Source organism: Carcharodon carcharias, chromosome 3 (assembly GCF_017639515.1).
Source record: "Carcharodon carcharias isolate sCarCar2 chromosome 3, sCarCar2.pri, whole genome shotgun sequence".
NCBI lineage: Eukaryota > Metazoa > Chordata > Chondrichthyes > Lamniformes > Lamnidae > Carcharodon > Carcharodon carcharias.
This window is the reverse complement of record NC_054469.1, coordinates 105,246,455-105,262,751: the sequence shown is the minus strand read 5'-3', so window position 1 is coordinate 105,262,751 and position 16,297 is coordinate 105,246,455. Positions and strand designations below refer to the sequence as shown.

Sequence of the window (16,297 nt, the reverse complement as noted above, 5' to 3'; positions counted from 1 at the left end):
AAAAAAAATTGCAAAACATGTTATGACATCCAAAAGCACCTTGAGGTCAGGGAGTTACATTTGAAATCCAATCAATGTTATTATGTCAGCAAATATGGCAGCCAATGTACAAAACTGCCCCAAAAACAGTAATGAATGAATGAAATAAAAACAGAAAATGCTGGAAGTCCTGTTTTTTTTATTTCAGATTTCCAGCATCTGCAGTATTTTGCTTTTGTAAATGAATGAGTGACCTGTTCATCTATTATTGGTGGTAGTGTCACGGGAAGAATTTTGGCCTGGGCACTGGGAGAGCTCATGCTGTAGTGGCATGGAATTATTTTGCACCCACTTAAGCAGGGAATTGTGCTGTTGCTTTAACATCTTATCCTAACAATGCTGCACTGTAGTATTCCCTCAGTATCTCCCTGGGTGTGTGACAAGACGTTAATCTGCAAGCCTGTACATCTTTTAAAGAGCAATACATATATGTATGAGTATTGTGAAAATGAAGATGAAGGAAGCAGTTGCATCAATTGATTCCAGCCTTACGTTGTCAGATCTCAGTGTTTTGAACTTAGAGGAAAAGTGTTGCAGAAATCCTAGCTTTACTCTTTAAAAATGCGAAATAGAGGACCAATTCAATAGTAATTTGATTATTTTAAATCATTGCACAAATAATTTGATACTCTGGCTTTTGATAAAGATGTAAGTGTACAAATTAGCCACATTAGGCTAATGATTATAGCTGTTGTTTTGCAGGTGATATTATATTGCAGCTGTCAGCGCAGGAAAGAGATCATGATCTGCAGTGAGGCTTCGAGTAATTACCAGAGGTTTGTACTGCTTCCAGTTGCAGCTAATGTTGCGGTGTGAAGGGATTTCAGCCTTACCCGCTTCCCATTACATCAGTTATCTGTTTCTAAAATTGGTACCAGTGTTCTGGCCTCAGCTGTCTTTCTTGTTAATTTATACAACTGCCTGATATGAAAATACTTATAGATCTGAACTAAATTGACCCTTCACAAGCCTGAACTTAGAGCATTGCTTGTGAGCAAGGAGCAGGGGTCTCAAGTAAACCTTCCATCACAATTGGTCGATCTCCCCTTGCCATCCCCGCCCATGCCCACAATCCCAACCCTTATGCCCCACCACCTTTCCTAGACTCCTGATTACCAGTCAGACAGCCCTCAGCTCCCAACCTTTGACCTTTCCTAATTACCAGGGATAGTTGCATACAATCCCTGACTATGGCCTTCTACCACAGGCTTTCCTGACTGGCAACCTGCCAATCTGGCCAGCTGCTGGCCACTCCCCCTGTTTGGGGAGTGGAAGGAGAGGTAGGCAGGATAAAGCTAATTATAAACAACAACCGGTGATAGTTCAGAACCAAATTAACCCTTTATTGATGTAATATGATTCCTGAGTTGGACATGTCTGCTGTACTCCAGAACACTGTTGATCAACCATCTAAGTCTGACTCACTAATTGAAACAGGGACTGGGATGCTTACCACTGGCTCCAGATCATATGCAGGCCCTAATCCCTAATCAATACGGTAGCCCTAGATAGAGAAACTTCCTAACGATCTACTCTTTAATGCTTTGAACTATCAGGTGTTGATGACAGTGGCATAGTTATTTCACTAGAGTGAATTTGAACATGTTCCCTCTGGTTTGTGGGTTTTTTCACTTGTGGTTTGTGTTAATAATCATTTGACATGGTGATGTATCAAGTTGTATGGTTTTCTTGTCCTTTGCTTATATTCTTTGTAGGATAACTGCTATTTCCATGGCCAGTAAACTCTCTGACATGCATCTTGGAGACTCAGTGGAAATCAGTAAACTCATTTCTAGGAAAGAAATGAAACAGACCAGGTAAATCATTCCTCAACACATTTGTATGTAGTTTTTGAACATTAGATTATATTAGGGTAGTTTTTAATCAATAGTTTAATTTTCCAAGCTGAAAATGTAAAATATGTTGCAAAAGCTTACCTAAATGGCTCAAAAGTTTTTGAATTATTTGCCTGTATTAGCCAAGTGATCAGGACGTATTTTTGTATTACTTTCCCCAATGTTTAAAAGGTTTAATTGATATATTTAGTATTAATTATAAGGAATCCTACTGCTCACAAATCAATATCTTTTGGAAAGTAGTATAGGCTATTCAGTGCTTGACATAAAATGTAAGTGCCAGGATGGCTGTGTTGGTATAAAATTGCTGCTTTTCCATGCAGGTTGGAGTGTGATGAAGAATGTGCAACAGTAGAAAGAAACAGGTGGGTTATTCAGCAATACAATGATATGGATTTGGACACATTTGTTTGAAATTAAATTTGTGCTCTGGTAATAAGTAAAATAAAATAAATGCTAATGTTGCCTTTTAGCTTAATATAAGACTGCCTAAGCCTGATTTAGCTTTATAGATTTTCAGCTCACTCTGAATAATGGAGGAAAAATCACCATTGTTACAGTGACTGATTTGTTCAAGCACTAGGAATAGCTTTATTATCCTGCACAAAAAGTACTGTGTGCAGCTGTAGTTGCCAACACTCAAATGTGATGCACATTCATTGGAGAAAGTACATAAAAGAGCAAGAAGTGTAACGGGGGTGAGCTATGAAGAAGGATTAGAAAAGCTTAAATTCCAAAATCTAGCAAGAAGAAATCCAAAGGAGGAAGAGAAAAGGGACTTCATTGAGTTATAGAAATCAATAACTTCCCTAGCTAACATGAAACAATATAGTTATCTCCTAGCTTCATCAGGCCAGTAGGAGGAGAGGACATGAACCTTGGTGAAAAGTAAATTTAAACTATACTCTTAAGGGTGATGGACGCTTGGAAATATCTATTAGATAAGGTAGTTGAGTCAAAGTTAGAAGAGTTGAATTTGGATACCAGGCTGGGTGAACAGAAATATTAAATCTTTTTCTTCTAGTGTTCTTAAGCATATGGTATACATTTTAAAACAAAAACAGAATTACCTGGAAAAACTCAGCAGGTCTGGCAGCATCGGCAGAGAAGAAAAGAGTTAAAAACATTTTACCTGTATATCCGCATCATACCTTTTACCCTTTCCTTCTTTCCTTCCTTACTTAGTTCTGTATTTCCACAGTTATGTTCCAAGTCTAACCATAATTTGGCATTAATTTGTGCATAAATTCATCTATTAATATTCCATTTACTTCACATGTGCATTCGTGCAAAGATATGACTAGCTTAGCTTCTGTGGATGTGAAATCAGTTGAATAAATGGCCTCCCTTATGTTCAAAAATAAATTTTGTTTCATTAATAGACCACTGTCTTTAGTTTTCAATTTAATTTGTGGGGATTACCCATAAAGCAAGGGTAGATGCACTTATGGAATACAAGTAACAAATTATTTTCTATTATGTATATTTACATTTCAAATGCTGAGTAATGCAAACAACAAAAAGCCAACAACAAAAGTTTTAAAAATTGCAGGAACATTCCTGTAGGCTAATGGTGTTCACTTTATATATGAATAAATTGGACAGCACTTTCCCAGTAAAACGCAAAAATGCAGAAATTGCTGTCCATAGTGTGCTGTCCCTCCAAAAGCTATGCAAAAGAGGCATCTCACCATCTGGCTCCTCAGTGAAATGTATTGAATAGTGTGAAATTCCTGCACTGGCATCAAGAATGCAAGCTAAACTCACCATGAAAAGTAAAGATTTGTCCATTCCAGCCTAAATACAATTTTAACGGTGTGGTAAGTCTGAATTACTGTCAAATAACATCTGTGGCACTGAAAATTAACTTTCCCAAGCATGGAGTTGCATTCTTTCAGATTTTAATTATTGGAGTTTTTTTCCCCGATCCAATTTTTTTTACTTTCATTCTCATCTTACTCCATTTTTTCCCTCTTTCAGTTTCTGTACCTAATTGACACTGCATTCATGATTCTAACTTCATGATTCAGACTCTTTCTCATTAATGATTCTTCAATCTCATTGATTAAGGAGATACACGGTTGCTTGCCCTTTTCATTCAGGTAACAGATGCCCCATAAAGGGCAATATGCCATTTGGATGTCTGGTTGCCAATTACTTGCTGTGTGAAACCCTATACAAAACCTTTGGGCTAATGCAAATCTTATGAGTGGCTGCTGCCTTGAATTTGCAGTTCACAGCAGAACCTGGCCCATACCAGGTTCCAACAAACTGGTGGCAATAGGTTTGTAAGAGCAAGTAATTTTGAAAGTCTTAAAAATCATGTCTTGCCATGTAGAAATGTGTCTCTTAATAGTGTTGGCATCATACCTAAGCCCAAATCTATCACCTTGAGATACACACATTTCCATTTCCAACAGTCACCACTGGGTAGTGATCAGGATTGGGTATTCTAGTTGACAATTTTTCCTTATCCCTAGTGCAGGAATATTGAGGACAATTATAAGGAATTTCCTATTGCCCTGGCTAAGAACCAATTCAGCATAATCTGAGAATCAAACCTCAATTACACCTTGAATAAACCCAGCTGAGTCATCAGGGAAGTTGTAAAACAAGCTTCAAAAACCATTTTTTCTGCCTTTGGCAAGGTCTGTATTTGTGGATGTAATCCAATTACCCCCCCCCCCAGCCCCCAAACTCTTAATGTTCTATTTGACCCCCAGCTAAACTTGCAGCCCCATTTCCTATCCATCAAATAGACTGCCTTCTTCATCTCCAGAACATTGCCCATCGCTATTCTTGTCTCACCTGATCTGCTGATGGAATACCCAGTCTCTACTTTTTCCAAAGCTGTCCTAACCAACCTTTCCTTCCTCAAAAACATCAACTCGTTAAAACTCTGCTTTGTTCTCCAAACCTATAATATTGCTCATCAATCAGCCTTGCCCTTGCTGACCTATATCATGTGTTGGCATTAGCTCAATGGTAGCATTCTCACCTCAAGGCTATATGTTTATAAGTTCGCCTGGAGTTACTGTCTATGAAGTATTTTTGAAGTGTAGTTGCTAGGGTAATTTCTGGAAGCTAAGCTCCCTGGAACACTAAGCTCCCACAAACGGGTGAAATAAATGATATGGCCACCTGTTTCACTTGTTGGATAAAGGATAAATATTAGCCTGTGTATCAGGAGATCTCCCCTGCTGCTCTTCAAATAGTGCCATGGGATCTTTGTGTCCATCTAAGATGCACATGGGAGCCTTGGCTTAACGTCTCATCCGACAGTTGGCACCTTTGACAGTCCAATACTCCCTCTTTGCAACACTGATGTCAGTCTGGATTATGTGCTCAAGATCCTTGAGTGGGACTTGAACTCAGTCTTCAGGCTGAGACAAGAGTGCTTTCATTGAGCCACAGCTGACACTGAAGGGTTGACCTGGCTGCTAGCGGAGTATAGAGTTGATTCATTAACTTCTAGTTTATAGGCACTGCAGCTTCTGTGCCACTCTGCTCATGTCATTGGTGCTAACCTGTCTGTAATGCAGAAGTCTTTAAATTCCCCCTTGCTGTTCCCAAGTGCTTATTATTTTTTTATGTATATATTTTTAACAGGCGAGTAGCAGATGCTTTAAATATTAACCCTGCCTCAGATCCATTTCACATTCGCAGCCTAGGATCCAAATACAGTGACAGTCTGAAGGAAGATGCAAGGTAGGCAATGATTGATGATTGGAGGCTTTGAAAATCAGGTGTAGATATGTGAAAACCAATTTTAAAATTGTATCTAGGTATATAACGTCCTGGCTACAAAGTTGATGGATTAATTAGTTTTAATATATGGATATTTCGTGCTAGTACAATGACTCACTTTAAGCTGGCAAACAGTACTCATGGCCAAATGTAGAATTTTTGCAGCTCAAAAAGAGTGGCCGAAATGCTGAAGTTCATACATGATCAGTGAGCAACTGAGCAAGAGACACATTTTGATGAAATCCTTCATCCATTTGTGATGAATATCACCTGATATGTGCAACATTTTCTGTTTTTGTTTTAGATTGCCAACGTTAATGGTTGCAGTGTTTTTATACAAATACTGTAATTTTTCATTTTCTTTGGGGACCCTGACATTTTTTGTCATAGACAATTCTGGTGCTTTTTGCTCAAATATGATTTGTACATAAGTGAACTTGTTCATGTTCTTGAGAGTTGTCAATTTAATGTCATTCATTAGCTTTCGCTTTGCTACTATACAATTAAATTGTGCTCTTTGACCTTTAAATTTTCTTTTACAAAATAGAAGAATAGACATTGGCAGTACAGTTCATGAGTATTACTGAAAAAAGGGACATGCTATTGAAGCTTTTCATCTTGCATTCATCAGATTCAAGAATGCCAAATTTCAAAGGGAGCAACAATTTGTGCTGCATAGAAAAGGTGCTGATTGGTTGGCAAATTGACTTATGGTCGAGACATTCCCGTGGAGGATGCACCAGGGGTTGAGTCAATCAGCCCATTTTGCGAAACTTCGAACATAATGTTTAACATTAGATGTGATTCCATGATTGGACAGTACTTGAACAATCCTGAATGTGCTAAGAATTACACTAATGACCAATATCAATTGGAGCCGCAATGTGGCTCACTTACTAGAAGTTGCATGCATATATTCTCAGGGACCCATCCTCTGCAGGCAAAAGGAACACGTCCAGGCATTGAGCCTTTTTTTAAAATTAAAAATACAGAGGACAATCGCTCCTTGATGCATTCTCCACGGCAACGCCTCAACCAATCAGGATCGACTTGCCAACCAATCTTTTCTCGTGCAGTATAAATTTTTGCTCCCTCTGAAATGTGGGCTTTCTTGTGTCTGTCCTGATGAGTGCAAGATGAAAAGCTTTGACAGCATGTCTGTTTTTCAGCAAAACAGAAAAACCTAAAGCAGCTAGTTTACCTTTGGATGATTGAGTTCAGGATTCTCGTTCTTTTCATTGAAAGATTTAAAAAAACACACCTACTCCACATTTTGTGAATAACTGGGTATTGCGAAATTGTACTGGTTTTTGTGTTCCGAGGAGTATTGCACAATCTGGGCATGTGCTGCCCACATAGTTAGGGATTAATATGAAACGTGAAAAAGCTAGCTATAAAAATGAATCTATTTGGAGTGGTCAAAAATGAAGAATATAAAAAAGGTCTATTTAATTGAAAATTATTTAATTATGTATAATGGTCACAACAACTAAATCCATCAGGAGATGGCATGCCCTGGAAATTTCACTTGATTAAATGTAAACTTTATTGTAACTATATGTGTATTAGCATGTTCTCAATTTTCTGATTCTCTTGATGCATTTAAACATGGGCCTGTCTTTCTTTATCCCTGACTAAAGGAAAGATCTGAAGTTTGTAACTGAAGTGGAAGAAGAAATTAAAGCTCTTGTAGAAGCTGTTAATAAGGTTAGTCCTGCAATTAATAACGTGCCTTTATTATTAAAATCCCACAAAACCATCATCCTGTCTGAAAGGTCTGTGTACAAAAGGGCAGATAGAACGCGACAGTTCATCATTATCTTCTTGAAGCAGAACAAGATGCAAGAAAATATTATCATTGGTGTTCAACGTTGAGCCACAGTCGGCTTTGGAAATGGTCACCCAGCAAGTTGATGGGATATGCTATCAAGTTTAGTAAAAGTATGCCCTTCTCACACCCATCAGGAATCAAAATGGCAGAAGATATTTAAATGAAGAGAAAAAGCAATGGTGGGTTCACATGGAGTAGAAATCTTCCACTGCGGATCTCTACCACAAATTAAGGTTATTGGACTCAAAACTTGTCTTTCAGACCATTCTGCCTTACTAAAATCGAGTGAAAATACAATAAGATATTCATAAAAAGTTAATGTTCAGACAAAAGTAACAGATTATATTAGCCACCTTATAATGTCCTAAACTAAAGACTAGAAAAACTTCAGAAAATTGATGCAGTACCATGCTGTACTGTGTAGCAATGAGACACAGTTTTTGTCTTGTAGCTTAGTTTGTAAAAACTTTGGGATTATTTTGGTGAAAGGTTGAAAGAGGCTCTAAATGCACTAATAAGACATGCATGCTTGAAAATCTGACTTTAGCATGCAATCTAGGTCCTAATTTGTGATTACTGTAATTTGAACTTGCCTAGAACTGCTAAAACAGACTTCTCTCTAAATGTAGGTTTAGCAGTCATTACACATGATTTTTATGAAGCAACATACATGAGCTCCACTTAGCCACCTTCTACTGAAGGTGTGAACTGTGCTGGCTGTGGCACAAGGGCATGTTTCAAGAAAGCTTAAGGGCCCAACGAGAGGGTACACAGGTTCTCAGATGCAGCACTGGAGGGTCAGAGGGGGGAGGGGTTGTCCTGTACCTGGCGAAGGGAGAAAATCCATCTTGCCCCTTGCTAACTGCAGCAGCAGTTGCTGCTCTGCTTGACCTTACATCCTTCTCCTGCAGACAAAGAGGGAATTACTAGGGCAACGCTGATGATCCTTCTGGGGAACTCTGTAAGGTGTCCGTTAAGGTAGAGTATAGCACAACGCATTCTTTTTAAGGTATCGTCCTCCGTTTCTGCAGCTGTAGACGTGACTCCAGGATGGTATGTTACCTCCCTGGTACAAGGGTCAAGGATATTACTGAAAGGCTGCAGGGCATTCTAAAGAGGGAGGGCAAACAGACAGTTTGTGGTACATATTGGTACCAATGACAGCTAGAAAGAGGGATGAGGTCCTGCAAGCAGAATTTAGGGAGCTAAGAAGCAGATTAAAAAACAGGACCTCAAAGGTAGTAATCTCTGGATTACTTCTGGTGCCACATGCTAGTGAGTATAGAAATAGGTTAGTCCAGATGAATGCGTGGCTGGAGAGATGGTGCAGGAGGGACGGCTTTAGATTTCTGGGACATTGGGACCCTTTCTTGGGCAGTGGGACCTGCACAAGGCGGACGGGTTGCACCTGAACCAGAATGGAACCAACATCTTTGCGGGGAGGTTTGCTAGTGCTGTTGGGGAGGGTTTAAACTAACTTGGCAGAGGGATGGGATCCTGAGAGGAGGTTCAGCGGGGGGAGATGCACAGCCAAAATTAGAAGAGAGAGCAAGTGAGTCAGGAAGGTATAGAAATTATAGGCCAGTTAAGGCACAAGGGAGTTTGGCAAGGTTGGATGGTATTTATTTTAATGCAAGGAATCTGACGAATAAGGCAGATGAGTTGAGGGCACAAACTAACACATGGAAGTATGATGTCATTGCTGTCACTGAGACATGGTTGAAAGAGGAGCAGGATTGACAGCTCAGTATTCCAGGGTATAGGTTCAGGCGAGACAGGGAAGGAGGTAAAAGAGGAGGGGGTATCGCAATATTGATCAAGGAATCAATTACAGCAATAAAGAGGGATGACATCTTAGAAGGCTCCTCAAATGAAGCCACATGGGTAGAACTTATAAACAAAAAAGAAACAATCATATTGCTGGGAGTGTACTATAGGCCCCCAAACAGTCAGAGAGAAATAGAAGAGCAGATAAGTCGGCAAATTTCAGAAGTGTAAAAATAACAGGGTAGTAATAGCGGGGGAGTTCAACTTCCCCAACGTTAACTGGGTTAATCATAGTGTGATAGGTTTAGAGGGAGCGGAATTCTTAAAATGCATCCGGGAGAGCTTTTTAAGCCAGTACGTAGAAGGTCCTACAAGACAGCGGGCGATCCTGGACTTAATTTTAGGGAATGAAGCCGGGCAAATGGTAGAGGTATCAGTGGGGGAGCATTTTGCAGGTAGTGATCGTAACACCATTAGATTCAAGGCTGTTATGGAAAAGGACAAGGTTGGGCCAGAAATCAGAGTCCTAAATTGAGAGAAGGCCGACTTTCATAGGATCAGATCTGACTTGGCCAGAGTGGACTGGGAGCAGCTACTTTTAGGTAAACCTGCGTCAGAGCAGTGAGATTCATTCAAGAAAGAAATAGGGAGGCTACAGGGCCAACACATTCTAGTAAAGACAAAGAGTGGGACCAACAAATCCAGGGAACCCTGGATGTGGAGGGATATACAAGATTGGTTAAAGAGGGAAAGGGAAAGCTGTGGCATATACCGAGGACTCAAAACAGCGGAAGCTCTAGATGAGTGTAGAATGTGATGGGGGGAACTTAAAAAGGAAATTAGGAGAGCAAAAAGTAGGCATGAAAAAACATTGGCAGGTCATACAAAAGAAAAATCCAAAATTATTTTATAAGTACATTAAGAGCAAGAGAATAACTAGGGAAAGGGCCCATTAAGGACCATAATGGTAATTTGTGTGTGGAGCCGGAAGACATAGCTAGGGTTCTAAATGAATACTTTGTGTCGGTGCACGCAAGTAAGAGGCATGACGTGGGTATGGAAATCAGGCAGAAGGACTGTGATATAATTAAAGAAATTAGCATAGAAAGGGTGGAGGTTCTAAGTGGCCCGACAGGCTTAAAAGTAGATAAATCTCCAGGCCCAGATGAAAAATATCCCAGGCTGTTGAGTGAGGCAAGGGAGAAGATGGCAGGGGCGCTGGCAATAATTTTCAATACCTCTCTGGCCACAGGAGAGGTGCCAGAGGGCTGGAGGACAGCCAATATGGTATCGTTATTCAAGAAGGGAGGAAGGGATAAACCAGGAAACTACAGTCCAGTATGTCTAACCTTAGTGGTGGGGAAATTATTGGAAGCAATTCTGAGGGACAGAATTAATCTACACTTGGAGAGGCAGGGGTTAATCAAGGACAGTCAGCATGGTTTTGTTAAGGGGAGGTCATGTCCGACCAATTTGATTGAATTTTTCGACCAGGTGTGTAGATGAGCGCAATGCATTTGGTGTAGTCTCCTTGGACTTCAGCAAGGCTTTTGATAAGGTCCCACGTGGGAGACTGATAACGAAGGTAAGAGCTCATGGGAGCCAAGGCAATTTGGCAAATTGGATCCAGAATTGGCTGAGTGGCTGGAAGCAGCGAGTGAAGGTCGAGGGGTGTTTTTTGTGTCCAGTGGGATTCCACAGGGATAGGTGTTGGGCTCTTTACTGTTTGTGGTATATATAAATGATTTAGACATGAGTGTAGTGATCAGTAGGTTCGCAGATGACACGAAAATTGGTGGGGTAGCAAGTAGTGAGGAGGATTTTCTTAGATTACAGGAGGATATAGACGGGCTGGTCAAACGGGCTGATCGGTGGCAAATGGAATTTAATCCGGATAAGTGTGAGGTGATGGCACTTGGGCAGCACAAAGAAGGCACGGGAATACACGATGAATGGTAGGACCCTAGGAAGTACTGAGGATCAGAGAGACCTTGGTGTGCCTTAAGATAGTGGGACAGGTAGATAAGGTGGTTAAGAAGGCGCATGGGATACTTGCTTTTATTAGCTGAGGCATAGAATATAAGAGCAGGGAGGTTATGCTGGAACTGTATAAAACGCTTGTTAGGCAACAGCTAGATTATTGTGCGCAGTTCTGGAATCTGCTTTATAAGAAGGATGTGATTGCACTGGAGAGAGTGCAGAGGAGATTTACCAGGATGTTGCCTGGGCTGGAGAGTTTTCATAATGAGAGATTGGATAGACTGGGGTTATTTTCCCTGGAACAGAGGAGATTGAGGGGGGACATGTTTGAGATGTATAAAATTATGAGGGGCATAGATAGGGTAGACAGGGAGGAATTTTTCCCCTTGCTGGAGGGATCAATAATGAGGGGGCATAGATTTGAGGTAAGGGGTAAGAAGTTTAGAGAGGATATGAGGAAGAATTTTTTCACCCAGGGGATTTTGGGAATCTGGAACTCGCTGCCTGAAAGGGTGGTAGAGGCAGAAACCCTCATAACATCTAAGAAGTTGCACTTGCGATGCCATGGCATACAAGGCTATAGGCCTAATGCTGAAAAATGGGATTAGAATAGTTAGGTACTTGTTTGACTGGCACAGAAGGGCCTTTTTCTGTGCTTTAGACCTCTATGACTATAATTTCCAGAGCAAATGTTGATAGTGTTGATGAAATCTTTACAAAATATCCCAGGAAGTCTCATCAAAAATCTGCTCACTTCCATTCATGTCTGAAGAAAGTACATGCTGTGTCCTCAGCAGCAATTGAACAGTAAAAGATTATATACTTCTAAGCAGCATTCAATCCACTGCAATAACTAGTTTACCACAAATCAAATTATCATTGTTGGGCGTGGATGTTGGGTCAGGTGTTAGCCAGAAAAATGCCATGTACTTCCTTAACATGTGTTAGGGGGCAATCAACCCCTTGTCAATCCCTCAGGTAGTCATTCAACTCCTTTACCAAGGTGTCACTTGTGACAAGCACTGGATAGATTGCCATTTTAGCTTAACACCCCACCTTGTCCACCTCAAGGCCCTTTAGCACCAAAGTATCCTGGGGAATTTGCCCCCTTAGAATTACTGTTTCTTCCTAGCCACCTGCAGAAAGTTCCAAAAAGAGAATGGATATTTTCCTGGAGCAAGAAAATAAGGCAAACCATTGTAATCTATTTCCAGTTGTTCCGTGCAAAGCTACTTTGGCGTGGACTTGAGAATGTGTTGCCTTGCTGCCCTTTGAATGAGATGATGGTATATCATAGTTCGAGAAGCTAACTTGCAGAATTATTGTATTCTTAATCGATGAAGACCACAGCAATATTTCCACCCTCTCCTAACCAATTGAAAATGATACCAAATTAAAGTGCAACAGTGAAGATAAATGCAGGTCAGCACTTTTATACATTTGGAAATACCAGGGATGATAAATTTCCACTTTTGACAGAATTCTGACTTTTTGATTATCGAGCTCCACCCTTTGAAATGTTTCTCCAATCCCCACCTCCCCCTCCTCATAGCCCTTTGCTTCCCTTTACATGTACGTAATCCAGCACAGGTTTTGTTCCACTCTTGCTTGATTTCGCACATTGCCAGTGCTGATTGCCTGCTTTCAAGATCGCCAAAACAGTTAGTATATGCCAAATTCCCCAGTTCCTAGCTCCTTTCTTTCCTCGTGAGGAGAGGCCTGTTTGTTGGGCGTTAGTGCTGGGTTTTGCTGTTGTACAAGCAGAGGATGCAGTGGGCACTTTCTTCAGAACTGGATGGAAGTGAGTGAATTTAAATAAAGGGTTTCAGCACATACTGAACACACAAACTGCTGAACTAGAAAAGGACCCCAGGAATGGTAGTGTTCATAGATGCATAGAAATTAGGAGCAGGAGTAGGCCATTCGGCCCTTCGAGCCTGCTCCACCATTCATCATGATCATGGCTGATCATCCAACTCAATAGCCTGCTCCCGCTTTCTCCCCATATCCTTTGATCCCTTTCGCCCCAAGATCTATATCTAACTCCTTCTTGAAAACATATAATGTTTTGGCCTCGACTACTTTCTGTTGTAACAAATTCCACTGGCTCACTGGGTGAAGAAATTTCTTCTCATCTCAGTCCTAAATGGCCTACCCTGTCTCCTCAGTCTGTGACCCCGGTTCTGGACTCCCCCACCATCAGGAACATCCTTCCTGCATCTACCCTGTCTAGTCCTGTTAGAACCCCTCCTCATTCTCCTAAACTCCAGCGAATATAATCCTAACCGACTCAATCTCTCCTCATATGTCAGTCCCGCCATCCCAGGAATCAGTCTGGTAACCCTTCGCTGCACTCCCTTGATAGCAAGAACATCCTTCCTCAGATAAGGAGACCAGAACTGCGGACAATATTCCAGTTGTGGTCTCACCAAGGCATTGTATAATTGCAACAAGACATCCCTGCTCCTGTACTCAAATCCTCTCGCTATAAAGGCCAACATGCCATTTGCCGCCTTTACCACCTGCTGCACCTGCATGCTTACCTTCAACGACTGTTGTGCGAGGACACCCAGGTCTCGTTGTATATTCACCTCTCTCAATTTCTAGCCATTCAGACAATAACCAGCCTTCCTGTTTTTGCTACCAAAGTGGATAACCTCACATTTATCTACATTATTCTGCATCTGCCAAGCATTTGCCTACTCACTCAGCTTGTTCAAATCACACTGAAGCATCTCTGCATCCTTCTCACAGCTCACCCTTCCACCCAGCAAATTTGTCATCTGCAAATTTGGAGATATTACATTTAGTTCTCTCATCTAAATCATTAATACATATTGTGAATAGCTTGGGTCCCAGCACCGATCCCTGCGGTATCCCACTAGTCACTGCCTGCCATTCAGAAAAAGACCCATTTAGTCCTACTCTTTGTTTTCTGTCTGCCAACCAGTTTTCTGTCCATCTCAATACACACCCTCAATCCCACACGCTTTAATTTTACACGCCAATCTCTTATGTGGGACTTTGTCGAAAACCTTCTGAAAGTCCAAATAAACCACATCCCCCTCATCATTCTCATCAGTTACATTCTCGAAAAATTCCTGTAGATTTGTCAAGCATGATTTCCCTTTCATAAATCCAAGCTGACTCTGTCCGATTCTGCCACTGTTTTCCAAGTGCTCAGCTATTAAATCTTTTATAATGAACTCTAGAATTTTCCCCACTACCAACGTCAGGCTGACTGGTCTATAATTCCATGTTTTCTCTCTACCTCCCTTTTTAAATAGTGAGGTTACATTAGCTGCCCTCCGATCTGTAGGAACAGTTCCAGAGTCTATAGAATCTCAGAAGATGACCACCATTGCATCCACTATTTCTAGGGCCACTGCCTTAAGTACTCTGGGATATAGATTATCAGGCCCTGGGGATTTATCAGCCTTCAACCCCATCAATTTCCCCAACACCATTTCCCTACTAATACTGATTTCTTTCAGTTCCCCTCTCTCACTAAACCCTGTGTTCCCCAACATTTCTGGTATGTTATTTGTCTTCCTTTGTGAAGACACAACCAAAGTATGTATTTAGTTGGTCAGCCATTTCTTTGTTCCCCATTATAAATTCCCCTGTTTCTGACTGTAAGGGATCTACATTTCTCTTCACCAATCTTTTTCTCTTCACATATCTATAGAAGCTTTTACAGTCAGTTTTTATGTTCCCCGCAAGCTTGCCCTCGTACTCTATTCTCCCCTTCTTAATAATCCCTTGGTCCTCCTTTGCTGAATTCTAAATTGCTCCCATTCCTCAGGTCTGTTGTTTTTTTCTGGCCAAATTGTATGCCTTTTCCTTGGATCTAATACTATCTCTAATTTCCATTGTAAGCCATGGTTTGGCCACCTTTCCTGTTTTACTTTTGTGCCAGACAGGAATAAACAATTGTTGCAGTTCAGCCATGCGCTCTTTCAATATTTGCCATGGCCTATCCATCGTCATCCCTTTAGGTAACGTTTCCCAATCCATCATAGCCAACTGGCACCTCATACCATCATAGTTTCCTTTATTAAGATTCAGGACCCTAATCTCAGAATCAGCTACATCACTCTCCATCGTGATGAAAAATTCTATCATATTATGGTCGCTCAAGGGGCCTCGCAAAACTAGATTGCCTTTCCTTAGATTGCCTTATTCCTTTCTCATTACACAATACCCAGTCTAAGATGGCCTGTTCTCTAGCTGGTTCCTCAACGTATTAGTCCAGAAAACCATCCCGTATACACTCCAGGAATTACTTCTCTACGGTATTGTTACTAATTTGATTTGCCCAATCTGTATGCAGATAAAAGTCACCCATAATTACAGATGTTCCTTTATTACATGTATCTATAATTTCCTATTTAATGCCATTCCCAACGTCACCACTACAGTTTGGGGGTCTATGTACAACTCCCACTAACGTTTTTTGCCCCTTAGTGTTTCTCAGCTGTACCCATACAGATTCCAGAGCTAATATCTGGAATATCACTATTGCGTTAATTTCCTCTTTAACCAGCAATGCAACTCCACCACCTTTTCTTTTTTGTCTGTCCTTTCTATATACTGAACACCCCTGGATGTTCAGTTCCCATCCCTGGCCACCCTGCAGCCATGTCTTCGTAATCCTGATTCTCTCATACCTGTTTACATCTATTTGCACGGTTAATTCATCCACTTTATTGCGAATGCTCCTCATGTTAAGGCACAAAACCTTAAGGCTCGTCTTTTAAACATTAATTGTCCTGCATTTTTCACTGAGGCCCTGTTTGATTCTTGCCCTTAATTTCTCTGCCTTTCACTTTTCCTATTTCCCTTTCTGTCTTTTGTTCTTGCCCTTGATTCCCGCTCCTCTGACTCCTTTGCATAGGTTCCCATCCCTCTATCATTTTAAATTTAAACCCTCCCCAGCCATTCTAGCAAATATTCCCCCTAGGACATCAGTCCCGGTCCTGCCCAGGTGTAACCCGTCCGGTTTGTACTGGTCCCACCTTCCCCAGAACTGGTCCCAATGTCCCAGTAATCTGAAACCCTCCCCCTCACACCATCT

The 16,297-nt window shown here is 41.0% G+C and overlaps 1 protein-coding gene across 6 annotated transcripts in view; it reads left to right on the top strand.

Annotated features, from left to right (window-relative positions):
• Positions 1–16,297, top strand: part of nfx1 (nuclear transcription factor, X-box binding 1) — a 137,794-nt gene that overhangs the window by 111,260 nt on the left and 10,237 nt on the right. For 4 of the 6 annotated variants that reach the window (XM_041184281.1, XM_041184275.1, XM_041184279.1 and 1 more), the window contains exons 17-21: positions 742–815; positions 1,755–1,856; positions 2,219–2,260; positions 5,505–5,603; positions 7,283–7,349. In XM_041184281.1, coding sequence (XP_041040215.1) covers positions 742–815; positions 1,755–1,856; positions 2,219–2,260; positions 5,505–5,603; positions 7,283–7,349 — 384 coding nt within the window. The remainder of the gene's footprint in view (positions 1–741; positions 816–1,754; positions 1,857–2,218; positions 2,261–5,504; positions 5,604–7,282; positions 7,350–16,297) is intronic. The other 2 variants (XM_041184277.1, XM_041184278.1) reach the window with 2 other exon arrangements.